Source organism: Pogona vitticeps, chromosome 5 (assembly GCF_051106095.1).
Source record: "Pogona vitticeps strain Pit_001003342236 chromosome 5, PviZW2.1, whole genome shotgun sequence".
Classification (NCBI taxonomy): Eukaryota; Metazoa; Chordata; class Lepidosauria; order Squamata; family Agamidae; genus Pogona; species Pogona vitticeps.
The window spans coordinates 184,019,813-184,035,066 of NC_135787.1; the positions used below are offsets into that span (position 1 = coordinate 184,019,813).

At 37.5% G+C, this 15,254-nt stretch overlaps 1 protein-coding gene across 26 annotated transcripts in view; it reads left to right on the forward strand.

The window, feature by feature from the left end:
* PLEKHA5 (pleckstrin homology domain containing A5) overlaps window positions 1–15,254 on the forward strand; it is a 217,215-nt gene that overhangs the window by 178,078 nt on the left and 23,883 nt on the right. For 5 of the 26 annotated variants that reach the window (XM_072999745.2, XM_072999749.2, XM_020804216.3 and 2 more), the window contains 4 exons: window positions 755–841; window positions 3,791–3,910; window positions 4,728–4,781; window positions 9,638–9,718. In XM_072999745.2, coding sequence (XP_072855846.2) covers window positions 755–841; window positions 3,791–3,910; window positions 4,728–4,781; window positions 9,638–9,718 — 342 coding nt within the window. Of the gene's footprint in view, window positions 1–754; window positions 842–3,790; window positions 3,911–4,727; window positions 4,782–9,588; window positions 9,719–15,254 lie in introns of all 26 variants that reach the window. The other 21 variants (XM_072999746.2, XM_072999750.2, XM_078376411.1 and 18 more) reach the window with 9 other exon arrangements.

Here is a 15,254-nt window from a genome sequence, read left to right on the forward strand (position 1 = left end):
GTTCACACCATGTACAACATATATTCAGCCTTCATGTCTCTGACTGTTAAAGGGCATTACACGTATTATTTTGCAATCACAAGAATGGTTCCCAAATTAAAACTGCAGTCTTAATTACTTACTGTAGGAATGGTTTCTGTATTTGAAAAAGAGACATGTTTGCCAAGGATCAGGAAGCAATCTGGCAAGCCATTGTATTTACCCAGTACAGGCATGTATTAAAGGGGGGCACTGTGCCCCTCTTTAATTTGTGACTTACAGAAGAGCGCACAATGAACTATTTTTAAAGCAGCTAATGAAGGGTGATCTCCCTTGCTAATATTAGAATGTAATTACCTTATTAGTAATGAAGAATAGTATGTACATTTTTATAGATTAAATAACTTTTCCCCCCTGTTTGCTCATCTTCTTGTCTTCCCCTTGGAAACTAAGAGTAGCACTGGATTCTCGTATGGCAAATGTGTTTTTTAAAAAGCAAATGAATGAGACAATTCCTTTTTAGTTGAGAGAGTGCTTTCTGGACTGTTGGGGCTTCTTGACATTTGTGAAGTTTGAGGTGAAAACCCTGTGGATTCAGTGTATTTGTGTTGACAAGGTATTAACCAGCACCTTCACTTTGGACACCTTTCATAAACCCAAAGATGACTTGGAAAATCATATTTAAAATATTACACTTAACATTTGACTGTAGAAGCTTTGACAGTCAACCTGAATTGTAATGGACACTGTCTTCGGGTTTGTTTTTCTCCCATAGCAGCATGTCTTTGTGCCTGACAGAAGGTCGATGCCAGCAGCTCTGAGTGTACAGCCTATTACTCCCCAGAGCTTGCAAGGCAAAACGGTGAGTGACATTTTTATATTTAGCCCATCATTTTTTATTTTAAAACAATCTCAAAAATGCAATGCGCAGGACAGTAGTTATTTTGACTTTCAAGCATCTGATAATTGTGGTTTCCTTTCTTGTTCACTTGAGTAAATGAAGGGTTTTCTTCCAAACAGGTCAAATCTATTTGGTTGCATTAAATTTTGCAAGGCTAATCTGCTGTTCTTTTAGTCTGAAAGTTAGTTGTAATGTATAGTTCCTATCTGGGCATAATAGTCTTTCCACCCAGCCGGTACTTTATTTCAGATACCTCTAGGACAACAGCAAGGGACCTTTGAGATTTTGCTGTGTTTTTTTTTCACAAATTGCCCTACCATTAAGTTGTTAATTCAGTGCGGGGAAGAAATACCAATTACCAGAGTGACTACAGAATACAAGTCGCAGTTAGCTTGAAAATTGGTGCTGTAGGCAGTTTGTTATACATTGTGCTGTCTTAGGAAAAGAAACTCTCTGCTTGCTAATTGCACGCTTTTACTCACCTCATTAAAAGTATTTTACTTTTCAATATCTGAGAAGTAGTTCAAGGATTATAGATTTATGCATATATTTTTCAAAACTGCCTTTGGCACAAGCATGGCTGCTTTCATGACAGAAGCTCTTATTTCTTCTGTGCAATGTTTTTCTATTTAGTTCTACATAATGTTTCTCAAAGAGAAATCATGAATGCATAGGAATAAAGATTAAGCATTATGGAACCTCTGTAGCTCCTGAAAATAAGTCTTGCTCCCTCTGCTGGATTTTAATGTACTTAGCCACAATTCTGTGGAACATGTTCCATAGAATATTTGTATTATATAATTTAGGAACTCCTATGTATCGCATGAAAATATCACTTCTGAGGGATTTATTCCAACACCACTTAGAATTCCAGTTGATTTTGTGGATATCTAAATGGACTTGACCTGCCATTTTGTTTGTAAGAAAAGGGACTATGTAAACAGTGCAACATTTTAATTGCACTTAAAGAACAGTCCATGTTTCAAATGTTTTCCACAGGTGAATAAATCACTGCAGTTCTATACATCTAGAGCTACATGTGCAAAGCAACCTTCCTACGTCTGTGTCACAGCAAGTTTATTTTATGTGCCTTGATGACCAAAATTACCTGAAAGGTTTTGATACAAATGGCAGAGTCTGAACATCTACAGACATCTAGTTAAGCTCATGTTGCAGGAAGTGGTGAGGTTTAAGGAAAGAAATTAAGAATATTCTGGCAAGTAATGCTCTCATGCATCAGCTGAAAAGATGAATTCCTCACAAAGGAAGTTTGCATAGTTAGATAGATATGTTCAGTGCTGAAGAGATTGCCTGTGGAAGACTTAGATTAGAAGGTGGAAAGGAAAAATCAGGGAGCTTTGGCTCAAAAAGAGATAAGATTTTAGGCTGGCAAAAATAAAATATGACAAACCAGGTTTTTGTATAATATATGTGGCAGGGGTGGAGCCAAATATAAAACATCAGAGGAAAAATAATTCTTGAGGCTTTCAGGAAGCAAGGATGGTTATCTCCAGCAGATGCTATTGGGAATGTTTATACCATGTTTCCCCAAAATCAAGACAGGGTCTTATATTAATTTTTGCTCTAAAAAGGCATTAGGGCTTATTTTCAGGGGATGTTTTATTTTTTTTCATGTACAACAATCTACGTTTATTCAAATACAGTCATACCATCTTCTTCTGGTTGCTGCAAAAGGGTGGAGGGTGGGGTTTCACTTAACTGGGGCTTATTTTGGGGGAAACAAAGTAATTGGTCCTTGCATTGATTCTTTAGAAATAGGCAGAAATCAAAACAGCACAAGTGACTGTGGAGAGCTGCCTGTGAGCCTCGTTTTAAAATATAGCCGGTGTTTTTGATCGTATAGCAAAAAGAGTCAGTATCCTGTCTCTGTGTTTATAGGATAGTTGCATGATGTTCTACTAGAATACAGGACAATTTTGGCTCTTTGTTTATTCCTTTATTCACAAACATCTATAGCTTATTTTCTTATCTGCAAATTCTAGCTTATGTTAATTGTGATGCTGAGATGTCCAATGAAAATCCTAGATGTGATTGTAAATTAGTCCTTTGAAAAGACCTAAAATAGCTGTTCAAAAAAGAAAAAGAAAGTTCTGTTTTGGATCTACTAACTTTAAGAGTGTTATTTTTTTTACAATGCTTAGTTTCTGGAGTTTTTTCAAACATTCTTTGGTGTGTGTGTGTTTTTATTTTCTCTTTCACCAATATTTTATTCAATTAGGTACTATAGTCAGGTTCTATATCTTTGAATTCTCATAACATATTTCTGGGAAACCTGGGGCTGCAAACTTTCAGTAATTTCTTACTGTCATGTGACCATGGTAAACCTTTTTTGCCTTCCTTTACATATTGTGCTAACACATGGTTTATTATATGTACAAGCGGGAACAAGTGACTGATTAGGAATATGGAAGCTCACACTTACCCAAGATTTAGAACTGTAGTTCACATTTTGTAGGCTTGATTTCAAACAACTCACCTGTAGAAGCATGGTTTGAAGTGGACTTCTTTTGGAAGTAGCCATAGTAAGCACAGGGTTAAAAAACAACAACACTTAAGCAACACTCTAAACATTTCTATTACTGTTCCCAGCCAAGAGGCGCGGAGAGTTCACACAAAACCATGGTTTAGCATGACATGCAAATGTGGCCTTTGTTATGTCGTCCGAGTGTTGAAAAGAATTGTCATTTTAAGATTCTCTTTTCTTCCTCTTGGTTTTAGTCAAAATCCACTGGGAAATGTTACAAGTTGCCTTGCTTCAAACAGTTCAGTTTAATTTGGATATGGCATGGCAGGCAGCTTGATCAAATGCAAGTATGAATCTGAAGTCTTGTTTAGGACAAAGATTAACCTATTTTCCACTCTTTGGCTTCTCACACGATACTTCTTCAGCCAGAGGAGCTGACGCTCCTGCTTATAAAGCTGAGAAGGCAGCAAGCTGAACTGAGTAGTATCCGGGAACATACGTTAGCACAACTCATGCAACTAAAACTTGAGGCCAGCAGCCCAAAGGTCAGCTACAAAGTAGTGTTTGTCATGTGCCATCTTCACTAATTTTTAGCCATTCATTAATCCAAGCTTGCATTGTTCCAACAGCGCTGACTTGCTGACTTTCGTTTGATGTAGATTCTCCGTGTGTCTATTGTTTTCCTAGCATCTGTGGTGGTCTGCTATTAACCCTTTGAGTTCTGCTGTAGATATTTGAGTGCATTTACAACAAAACAGATGTAAGAATACATTCAAAACATTTCATTTTAGCTCAGTCTAAATTTTGTAAATTGCAGAGATTACATACTAATCCGAAGGCAGAGTAGGTAAGAGAGGATCAGTGTGATCTACTACGTCTTATTTCATTTTGTCTCCTCGTCTTCGATATAACTTGCAATTGGTGTTAAAAAGCAGGAAATGTGCACAAGTGTATCAAAGGGTTTATAGCTCTCTGTGTAGATTCCACACAACCATAATGATTTTCTTCATTTTGTGTTAATGTTCAGAAATGGCTTTTGCAGGAAATATTGCTAAATCTACAACGGCAAACTAATGCTTATATAAAACCAGTCAGATCTTCAGTTGCATTTTGCTTCCTTGTATCGCTAAAGTTTTGCCTATCTTTTCAAAATGTTAAACTTGATTCTAGAAAAATCCAAAATGTTACATTAGTCCTTTGTAGAATCAGATAATTTTGATAGGTTATTGTGTAATGTTACATATAATGTAAACATGATTGGAACTTAGAGTGTATAGTTTATATTTTCTGACTGACCTTTTCACATCTTCGTATCTGTCCCTTTCTTGCTTCCTTCTTTTCTCTCTGAATGCGGGTTGCTAGAATGAGATTCTTTCTCATCACCTTCAAAGGAATGCAATATATTTGGATCACCAGGTGGGATTCATAGCTTATTCTTGTACATTTTTATCTCTAATAACATGTTGACTTTATTTTTCATAATTAAACTTTTTGGTGCTGCTGTCCAACTAAAATTTTACAAGACAGAGAATAAAAATGCTTTTGCAAGTATCAATAGTGCAGTTTTAGTTGCTAGGAAACTTCCATTTCTTTCCTGTTCTTAACCCTAGTACTGCAGCTAGTCTGCTAAAATGTGCCCTCTGAGATCTAATATTTGAATGGGGCCCATCATATTTATTTATTTATTTATTTACTTATTGATAGGTTTTCCAATTGTAATTACTTCAATTACAGCACTTGCCTTGTCTCTAAACATTTAACTTAAGAGCATAAGCATGAAGGTCTCCTGATCTTTCAGAAAACATTACTGTTTTAAAAATTGGCACAAAATGAAACTTTCAGAATTTAAAATGTAGCTGCCAGCTTTCAATGACCGCCTTTCTATTAGTGCAGAAGCTGAGAGCTCTTCTCCGGTTTCCTTTTTCTGCATCCTTATATTCAAGCACATTATTTTGACTTGACACAGTAACTCATAATGCCATTAATCTGCAGCTGTACCATGGTAGCTCTGCGAAGGCACTAGCCCAAGAACAGTGGCACAATGTAGGGTGGATTTGATTTAAATCAGATTGATTTAAATCACAATTTTAAATTTTTTTAAAATCAGATTTTGTTGACAATTTAAATCAATAATTGATTTTTTAAAAATGTAAATCATTATTTAAATTGTCACTTCAAATCAATTTGATCTTTGAAAAATCACTGATTTTTATCCATCCTAGCACAAAGTAGGGTATACTGCCCACTTGTTGCTGACACAGAGGGCCAGCACATTTTTTATTAGATGCTTTGCACACAAGACCTCTTTGCTTATTTTACTGACTTATTTTACTGACTTACTGACTTACCAACATAATTGGTTGTTTGATGGTTGTTGTGAGTTTTTCAGGCTCTTTGAAGGTTGTTCTTCCTAACGTTTCACCAGTCTCTGTGGCCAGCATCTTCAGAGGACAGGAGTCGGAACTTTGTCTGTGCTCTGGGTTCTGACTCCTGTCCTCTGAAGATGCCGGCCACAGAGACTGGCGAAACGTTAGGAAGAACAACCTTCAGAACACGGCCAAAGAGCCCAAAAAACCCACAACAACCCATCAGATCCTGGCCATGAAAGCCTTTGAGAATACATAATTGGTAGTTGTTTGATTAATTCACTAAACAGAAAGTTATATTATTCAAACAGAAAGTTATGCTATTCAGGAGATAATTGAATAAGAGAAAATCTGGTATTCTCTAAGAAAAAATTTGGAGAAAATGCACCTTTACTGTTATAGTTTTGGCTACCAGTAGTATTTTGCTTTTTGCATAGTCCCCGTTTTTTGTCTACTGTAAAATGGTTTTTATATCAACAATGTGTTTAGAGTAGGTGGGTCGAGTGAAGGGACAGGGACTGTGCAATGAAACTAAAAGCCTTTATTCTGAAATGAACCCCAAGAATGTCCATGAGTTTGCTCTAATTGTGGCTTCCAGTGGTCACATTTGATTTTTAAAAAATTACGGTTTGCTCAGCTCTCTTCCTAGAATTTCCATAAATGGATTTATAAGTAATTGAAAGTTTTAAAACTTACAATCCTGAGAGCTGAAGTACAGTTAAGTTATTAGTAGTTGTGCATAATAATTGGATGTATGATGCATTTGGGAAGAAACAAATACTCAAACCTAATACTACAAGCAGACTTCTACATTCATATCTGTATTTGGCTTTAGGAGCAATTATGAGCAAAAACAAAATTCTCAGCTCCTTAACTAAATTAATTGTGATTAATTGTAGGACCAACTCTATATAATTCAGCTAAGGACATTCTACTCATTCCCCTGCTGCAGCTAATTAATACCATAGGCAATATTGCTAATCAAATTATTAGAAAAATGCTAAGTTAACATGGGATTGTTTGGCATACAAGAGTTAATAGTTAAGTTGCAGTTAAAGTGCCACTCAACTCTGGAGTATAATTATATGGATGGGAATTCTGAGCATGTGGAGCTCTAATGTCTTCAGAAGCTTCTCTGTTCATTGCTATGTTGAGGTTGTCTTCATATATGGTTCTGCCCACTGTTGTTCCAGTTTTCACAGGGTTATCCCATAGAACCAGCAGTGATTTTTTTAAAAACAAAAAGCACCAGTCTTTAAGATAGACTGGGGTTTTTTCCCCTGTCTCTGCTTCACCGTAGGGGTTGAATTATTCCACTGGATGTAACAGAATATTCTTGGCCAAGGAAAATGATTAGTAGTTCTTCTAAGAGCTACCTCTCTCTCTAATTCTGCTAATGATCATTTGTGCTTTTTTTAAATGTAAGGAATGAAATTTCAGGTGCTTTGCTTGGAAATACAGTACTGTGGATTATAACTGATGCTAACTAATTTTGGTAGAGAAGATATTTTGTTACTCAGGACTTCATATTTCTTCTTCATTGCTTGCCATTGACATACACTTGGTTTTGAAATAGAACACAGTCCTTTCTATGGAACATGCAATAGAAATTTCCTGGAATTGCAGAAGCTACTGCCCACTCATGTGAATTGCCTTCTTTACATGTGAGGCAGATGAAAAGTGGTCTTGAGATGTCTGTCCTGGCAAGAGTGACAAGTCAACTAGGCTATGCTACTGTGACTTGGAGATGAACCCACAATGTAGTCAAATCACATAGGAGAAAAATGGGCTTCTAATGTAATTCAGTCACAATTTCCATTCCTCCACTCCTCTTCCCATCATCTTGTGGCTGGGGATTGGGTTATATTTCATGTTACATTACCATGTTGGTTGTATAAACAGCTGGCATTACCAATTGTCCCCTAAGTGGCTAAATTAGTAGTTCAGTGTTAAGGGCAATTCACAAACTGCTTGAGGTCATTGTATTTGAATGTGAATTAGTGAATGTCCTTGAACCGATTTAAATGCATTTTAGTAGAACAGAAGCCTTAAAGCTGTCGTGGAGAACATATGGGCTGCCAGCTGTTGACCTGTAAATTCCATCAGTCCTAGTCTGCATAATCAGTGATGAGGGATGATGGGAGTTGCAGTGTAGCAGTATGTGGGGGGTTGATACATTTCCCTCACTGTCTTTAAGTCCCATCTGCAGAGTGTGGGTTATTTGGCTTCTTTATTATTAAAAATCACAAAGAAAAACAAAGAATATAAAAAGAGAAATTAGTCAAATATCAAACTGACAACATAGACCCATTTGTGGTCCCCAACCTTTTTGACACCAGGGACCATTTTAGTTGAAGACCATCCTCCTCTTACAACCGAGGGGGTACTTGTTATGCGGCAGGTTGTTGGAGGATAGCTTTGGATCAAGCTCTTTACATGTGTTGTGCCGGGACAGATGAGCGATGAGCAGAAGCAGGAGGTGAGCGGCAGTGGAAGCTCTGCCTCCTGTTAGATCAGCAGCAGCTTAGAAACTAATAGGAGCGCAGGCTCCTGTGAGATTCTAATGCCACAGGCACAGCTGATCTAACAGCAGCAGGAGAGGAGTGGCGAGTGAAGCTCCACCTCCTGTCAGATCAGCAGTGGCGTTAGAACCTAATAGGAGCACGCTGACAGGAGGTGGAGCTTCACTCACCACTCATCTGTCCTAGCGACCCAGTCCTTCCAAGGCTATGGACTGGTCCTGGTCTGCAGCCCAGGGGTTGGGTACCCCTGATTTAGACAATACAGTAACCCCATCTCAGGACCATTTGGAGATATAATCAGTTTTCTTCCTCTTACAGAGTCCTCTACCTCTGCATTAATTCTTGAGAAGGTGTGCAACCTTTCCCCTTTACAGTCAATAAATTCTCTCCAGATATTTATAAAAATATTCTTCTTTAACAAACCTTTCTTAACTTTAATATTATATGTCAACTGATCGTTAATGGTTCTGTTCCACATTTCTTTATACCGTACATTCAATTGAAAATTAAGTTTTACATTTTAATTCCTTGCTGTTATTAATCTGGCCATTGTTGATAATGTGAACCTATTAGAATAAGGACTTTTTAAAATATTGATTCCTTGATATCAGCACAGAATTCTACTTGTCATAGGAGTTTAATATAAATAGCAGCCATGGAAATTAATATTGAATACACACTAGACTGAGGATCACAAGGTATATCTGAAAACCACTAACAGATAACCATTCACTAACTTGGATGACTTAAATCCATTGCTATTAACACTGAAAATATTTAATAAGCATGATACATGGTGGCCCACACTAAAAATTTTCTTTCTGTGATATTTATATTTTTGTATGCTGTGGCATAGCTTGGGCGCCCACTCAGGTTTTCAAAAAAGAAATGTCACTCTCCACAGGATTGGCATGTTAAGACCCAAATTAAATTCAACTACCTGCCCGCTATCCCATTTGTAGATGGATAATTGTCTTTTTTTAGAGCATATGCACTCAGTCTTCATGGAATGTAACTATCCCTAGGGAAATATATATATTTATCAGTTTCATTTAGTTATTTATGGACTGCTACTGTTTTGCACATCTTATCCATTTGTGAAAGTTTTAATAAGTCTCAGGAAAACATCTAAAATGCTGGTTACTGGTATGAGTTGCTTTAATTCTACTGTGGGTTGTATGGCATTCTTGTTTAAATGCGTAGGTTTCTTAGTTCATCTTTGGATTTTCAAATGTACAGTTTTGCTAATCACAAGAGAGGAAGTATAATCTTGTTGCACTAATAGAAAACATTTGAAGTAGAGGCTATATTTACAGTGTCGTCTTTCAAATCTAGCTGTGCTGTAAACTGATGTTTGCTGTATGCTCCTCCTGATTTGAAATAGATGAAAGAGAATGAACCTTTAATCATCATGGTTCACACTATGATTGAGAACTCGGCGCTAAGACCACAACTGTACCACCAAGTAAGGTCTTGGATAGTGAATGAAATTGCTTTTTATCATTGCAAAAAAATTTTCCTCAGTGACAATTTTTGGTTGTCCCCTCCAGTTTTTACCCATAACATTGGTGTTCCTGTTTGTTTTGGAGAACCACAAGTCATCTGTGCTTTACAAAATGTTGCAGTCTCGCTAGCATGGCTTTGCTGAACATACTTGTCATTGAGTATTCAATGTACCCTTTTGGATAACTTTTGCTGTTTCAGAATATTTAGCTAATCGCTGTTCTCTGCAGGCTAATCTGGCAGAATCATAAAATGCCAACAAGCTTCCAGAATTTGTTGCAGCATGGATCTCTGCAATACATTTTATTTATTTTGTTTGAAGGAACATCTTCATTTGGTTTAATGCAAAAGCATGCCAGCAGTGTTTACCTTGTCATTTCTGGCAGCTTACCACCATCTAAGAATGTATTTACTAATTGTTTTAGGCTCCCTGATACTGTAGTAGCTTTTTAAATTATTATTATTATTTGCCCTTGGGAGTTAAAAAGGATCAAATAAGTTTGATCTGGGGTCTGTAGCTCCTAAGGGCAGTGTGTTCAGAAAGTCACAGCAAACAAAGTCAGTCTTGATTCATGATTTCGAAAGACTCAGAGGGGAAATGTGCTGAATGGAAATATAACATCAACATGTCTGTTAGAAGTCCATTAGTATAATAATTTATCCTGAATGCTGTAAGGCTGTCAGATTTTACCATACGTGAGATTAAATGTTTGGCATCCTGCTGTTTGTTTCCCTTTTTTCCCCAAGTAATGGCATATTTTTTTCAATCTTATGAGCTCAGGGCTCATCATAATCCAAAGTAACTCTAATAACTTGAGCTTTGACCAGCATGGAAGGCCACTAATGCCTGTCCTGAGAGAGCATCATTTGACCTTTAACTACCAAATGTGACTTAGAGAATTGGGCAGATACAGCTTCATTTATTGCAACTGTAATGGGAAAACCCATACCTGCCATTTAACTGTCCACTAAGTCAAAGACACCTTCTTGGGGCAAGTATTATTAACCTTTTCAGCATGAACAAAAAAGTATCTTCAGGAGAACACTCTGATGCTTCTTGTGAGTGGTTACTATGTGCTTCTTGTGCCTTTACAATTTTGCTCAAACATGTGCTTAGTTAACTTCCAGGTGAACCTATATTGCCCATGCTTTCCCTCTGTGAATAATTATCATTTTTAAAGCAATGTGTCATTTGACTAAAATAAAGGAGATGTACTGGCTATGCTGTCTGTTAATTGACTGAGACTAAGGGTTGTGCCTTTCAGTTATGGCCAGTTTATACCCAAGTTCATTTATCTAAACAAAACATAGCCTCTGTACTGAAAGGTCTATAGATCAAAATTTTAAAATGCCTTTGGATACCAGTAATATATATCATTCCTTTTCTCTACCCAATTATTTAGATTTATTTTGCATTAGTTTGGATGGGTACTTTTATTGCTTTAAACTGATACATACATGATAGTCTGATTCCAGAAGGATTAATTGCCAGGTTGTTCCTGGGTGTACCTGTAGAGAAATGCTTAGAGCAGTGGTTCCCAACCCTGGATCCCCAAATGTTCTTGGACTACAACTCCCAGAAATCTTGGCCAGCACAGCTAGTGGTGAAGGTTTCTGGGAGTTTTAGTCCAAGAACATCCATGGGACCCAAGGTTGGGAACCAGTGCCTTATAGGTTTGATGTAATGGGGAGCTCAGATACGAAGCATCAGCTTTTATAACTTTTAAACATATGGTACTGTTTTTATAAAGTCACACAGCTTGAAGAAAACTTCCAGTATAGCTTCTTGATTAATATCAAATATATAATTCAGGATAAGTTACTGGTAACTTGATAGAGTGGCTACATGTCCTCTTTTGCAGGTTGAATTCCTCTATTTAAAAGGCTGTTAGAGCACCGTTCCCTTTTGAAAGTTTTTGTTTAAAATATTTACACCCTGCCTTCCTCCTAAAAATAACCCAAGTTTGAAGAGTTGTCCAGTCCAGGTTTCATTTAAATATAAAGAAACACGGGCAATGAGATCAGATACCTTGCAATTATCCATCCACACCAATTACAGTATTCTCCACTTAAATGAGATCTGCTGTCATTCTATTTAAATTATAGTAGTCATTTCTAACTTTACATGCTTACATATAAATTGGTATATGTACTTTTATGCAGATCAGTGTCTTCTTTAGTTCTCATTTTGAATGATATGTGTCCACTCAGTGAAATATGTCTATAGACTTTCATTCATTCTTTCATTCATTCTACATTCTAAAATTTTGCTTGGAATTTAAAATAGCTGAAAATACTTTGTGAACAAGTCACAGAGACAAGTTATCAAAGAGGCAGGAACTGGCATGTAAATCAATGGCTAGGGCTACATCTTAATTATTCCTGCTCAGAAATTCTTTTTAAACAACATGGTTTATCTGCGTTCTTTTTCCAGTTTTCAGTCCACATTCTTTTCGCACTTCAGAAGTGGTAGCTTTTAAGGTCCTGAGCCAAATAATTGGAAAGAGTTTCCCTGTCTTTGTTCGTGAATTCATGAAGCTTCCTGACTTGAGTTGCACTGCATGTTGTTGTTTTTTTGATTGCTAGTTACTTACAGGTTTGTGCGGGTTGCAGAATACAAGTAACATATTTTTGAATTTGGTAACAGGCAGCAGCTTGCCACATGGTGGACACCTGTAATGTGTGGAAGCCCCATCCTGATGGTGAGCCTGACGTTACCAGTATCATACTCCCACGACTGCTTGGAAAACCTTGGAAATGGGGAGGTGCATGGTAGCATCCTGCTCTCTGCATGGCTACAGCCTACAGAGGATCAGCTCCACGTGCAGTCAGGCCCACTGCATGGGGACACTTTAATCAGCTACCATAGGAAGTGCCTGTCATTTTTCATCCTTAATCAAAGACGTGCTCCCTTTATGAGTGCAACGTAGATGCTTATGTCAACACAGCCTTCTGATAAAAAAGCATAGAGGCACTTCTGAAAGACCACAAAAGAAATGCCAGGTAGTTCCTTTTTCAAAGCCACATTTTTAGAACTACTAAATTTTGTTTTTGAAATACAAGAAGGCCCCTCTTGTTTCTCTGTTCACTGATTCAAGGGCAAATGTTTCATCAGAATGAGACAGAAAGTGATATGTTTTAGACATTATCATAAAGTAAGGATTTTTTCCTCAACTACCTCTTCTGTATCTCTGACATTACAGCAGTAGCAGTAACAGTGGACTACATTTTGACTGACCTAGAGTCTCAATCTGTGTAGTTCTTCTTCGTAAATATTAGATTCAATATAAGAGTTAACTTTCCATTGCATTGGCATGCACCCATACCTTGATATGGGAACTGTGAGAGTTCCATAAAAGTTATTATACTTCATGTATGTGCTGCACCTCTGTGTATGTGTATGAGGTTTTGTACTATTCTCTCATAAGTCCTTTTCCCATTTGCAAATCCCTTTTAATTAACCTCAGTCTTCTTACTGTATGAGTCTTGCAGCCACAGTGAGCCAGCTTGCCAAGTATTCATCTTCGAGAGCCCTCCATGCATATAGGGATATTTGATAAACTTGCAGAAGTATATTTAGATACATCTTGTGGTTACCCTAGCTGCCTCTATTATCTCCAGCCATAGCTCAGTTGTAGAGCAGAGGTCCCAAGTTCAGGCATCAGTATCTCCAAGTAGAGCCCACATCTAAAACCCTGAGAACTTGCTAGTAGAGTAAGTAAAGGAGCAGTATTCCTTGGTCCTAAGAAAATCTCATTACTTCCTAGGTGTGAATTAAAGTGTAGGGTATGATAGGCAGTATTCCCGTTTTGACACCAGGTGGCACTATTTCTTGAATTAGTGTCATCATTGTCTTCACCAAAAACTAGATTTTTTTGAGGAGCTTTTATTACTGTGTGATTTGAAACAGATGAAGCCTGCAAGTATCTAATCTCTGGATTATTGAACATTATTGATAAAAGGATGGAAAGGTTGGCCTGTCTTTTGGTCAGATTCCTTTTAAAGGTTAGGGTAGATTCTAGTGTGCAGTTTCTTTGGTCTTTTCCCCCTATCCTTCAGTAAATCATTATGCAAAGCAGCAGAGTTTTGTTCTAATGTTAATATTTGAGAAACATATTAAGGAGGGGACTTTTGGAATTTTGGACTGCAACTCCCAGAATTCCTCAGTAAATGCAGTTTACAGAGCAACCTTACATACATGTGGTCCACTATCATCATTATTCACCTTTTAAGAAAATAAGAAACTGTCCTGGTGCTGCCTGGAATTTACAAGGGTTCATAGGAATCATGATACTTCATGGGACAGATAGTTTTTTGGGAGGCACCTTCTATAGCGCCTAATGGGCAGTGGGGCTATGCATCCTATGAAGCCTTGTGACTCCCAGGCAACACCAGGGCAGTACAGTGGTGCCTTGCACAACGATTGCTTCATACAACGATGAATTCACACAGCGATGGGTTTCTTTGAGGAATTTCCCCCATCGTTTAACGATGTTCTCTATGGGGGTATTTCACTTAACAATGTCCCTTTTTCCTGTAAAAGTCTTAAACTGTTAGAAACCTGTTTTAAATGCTTGCAATCGTTAGCCCACCTCCTGAACCCTATGCAAACTTAATTTGGTGTTGTTCTGAGTCGTTGTTAATTTTTGGTGATTTTTTAAATTCTCCATTGAAAGCTTTTGAATGGTCCGTTCAAAGGCTTTCAGTGGAGAAAACAAAAAATCACCAAAAATTAACGAAGACTCAGAACAACACCAAATTAAGTTTGCATAGGTTTCAGGAGGTGGGCTAATGATTGCAAGCATTAATCTGTTCCAATTGGAACGGATTAACCGGTTTTCAATGCATTCCTATGGGAAATGGTGTTTCACTTAACGATGTTTTCACATAACAATTTTTTTTATGGAACCAATTAACATCGTTAAGTGAGGCACCACTGTATTCTTCTTCTTGAAAGGCAAATAATGGCAACTGAGGCCCATATATAGATAATTAAAGCTTTCTTGTAAACTGCATTTTTCACCTTCATATCTTAGACCTCTGGTTTGGAGAATTCTTGGTGAATTCTAGGAGTTCTTATTTATTTCATTTATTTTATTAATTAATTTATATGCCACCCACACTACCCAAAGGTCTCTGGGCGGCTTACAACAATTTAAATAGAGTAAAAAAAGATAAAACAATTAAAATACAATTAAAATATATATTCTAAAATTGTTCCAAAAATGTGAGTTCTCTTCCTATAAACTTACAGTGGCCTGAACATGTCGTTGCTGTAGTTTTGGTGATGATCTGACAGAATTAGAGATGGGCATGAACCGCATTTTGGCAATTCAGCCCAGTTCAGTGTGGTGCCCACACAGGTATTCCATGGGTGCCGCAAACTCCCCTCTCCTGCCTCCTCTGCATGTTCACCCATTCCCCAAGCAATGTGTGCTCCCGTTCCTGCCTCCTCAGTGCAACTGCCCACTCACCAATCGAAGTGCGAGCTCCCTCCT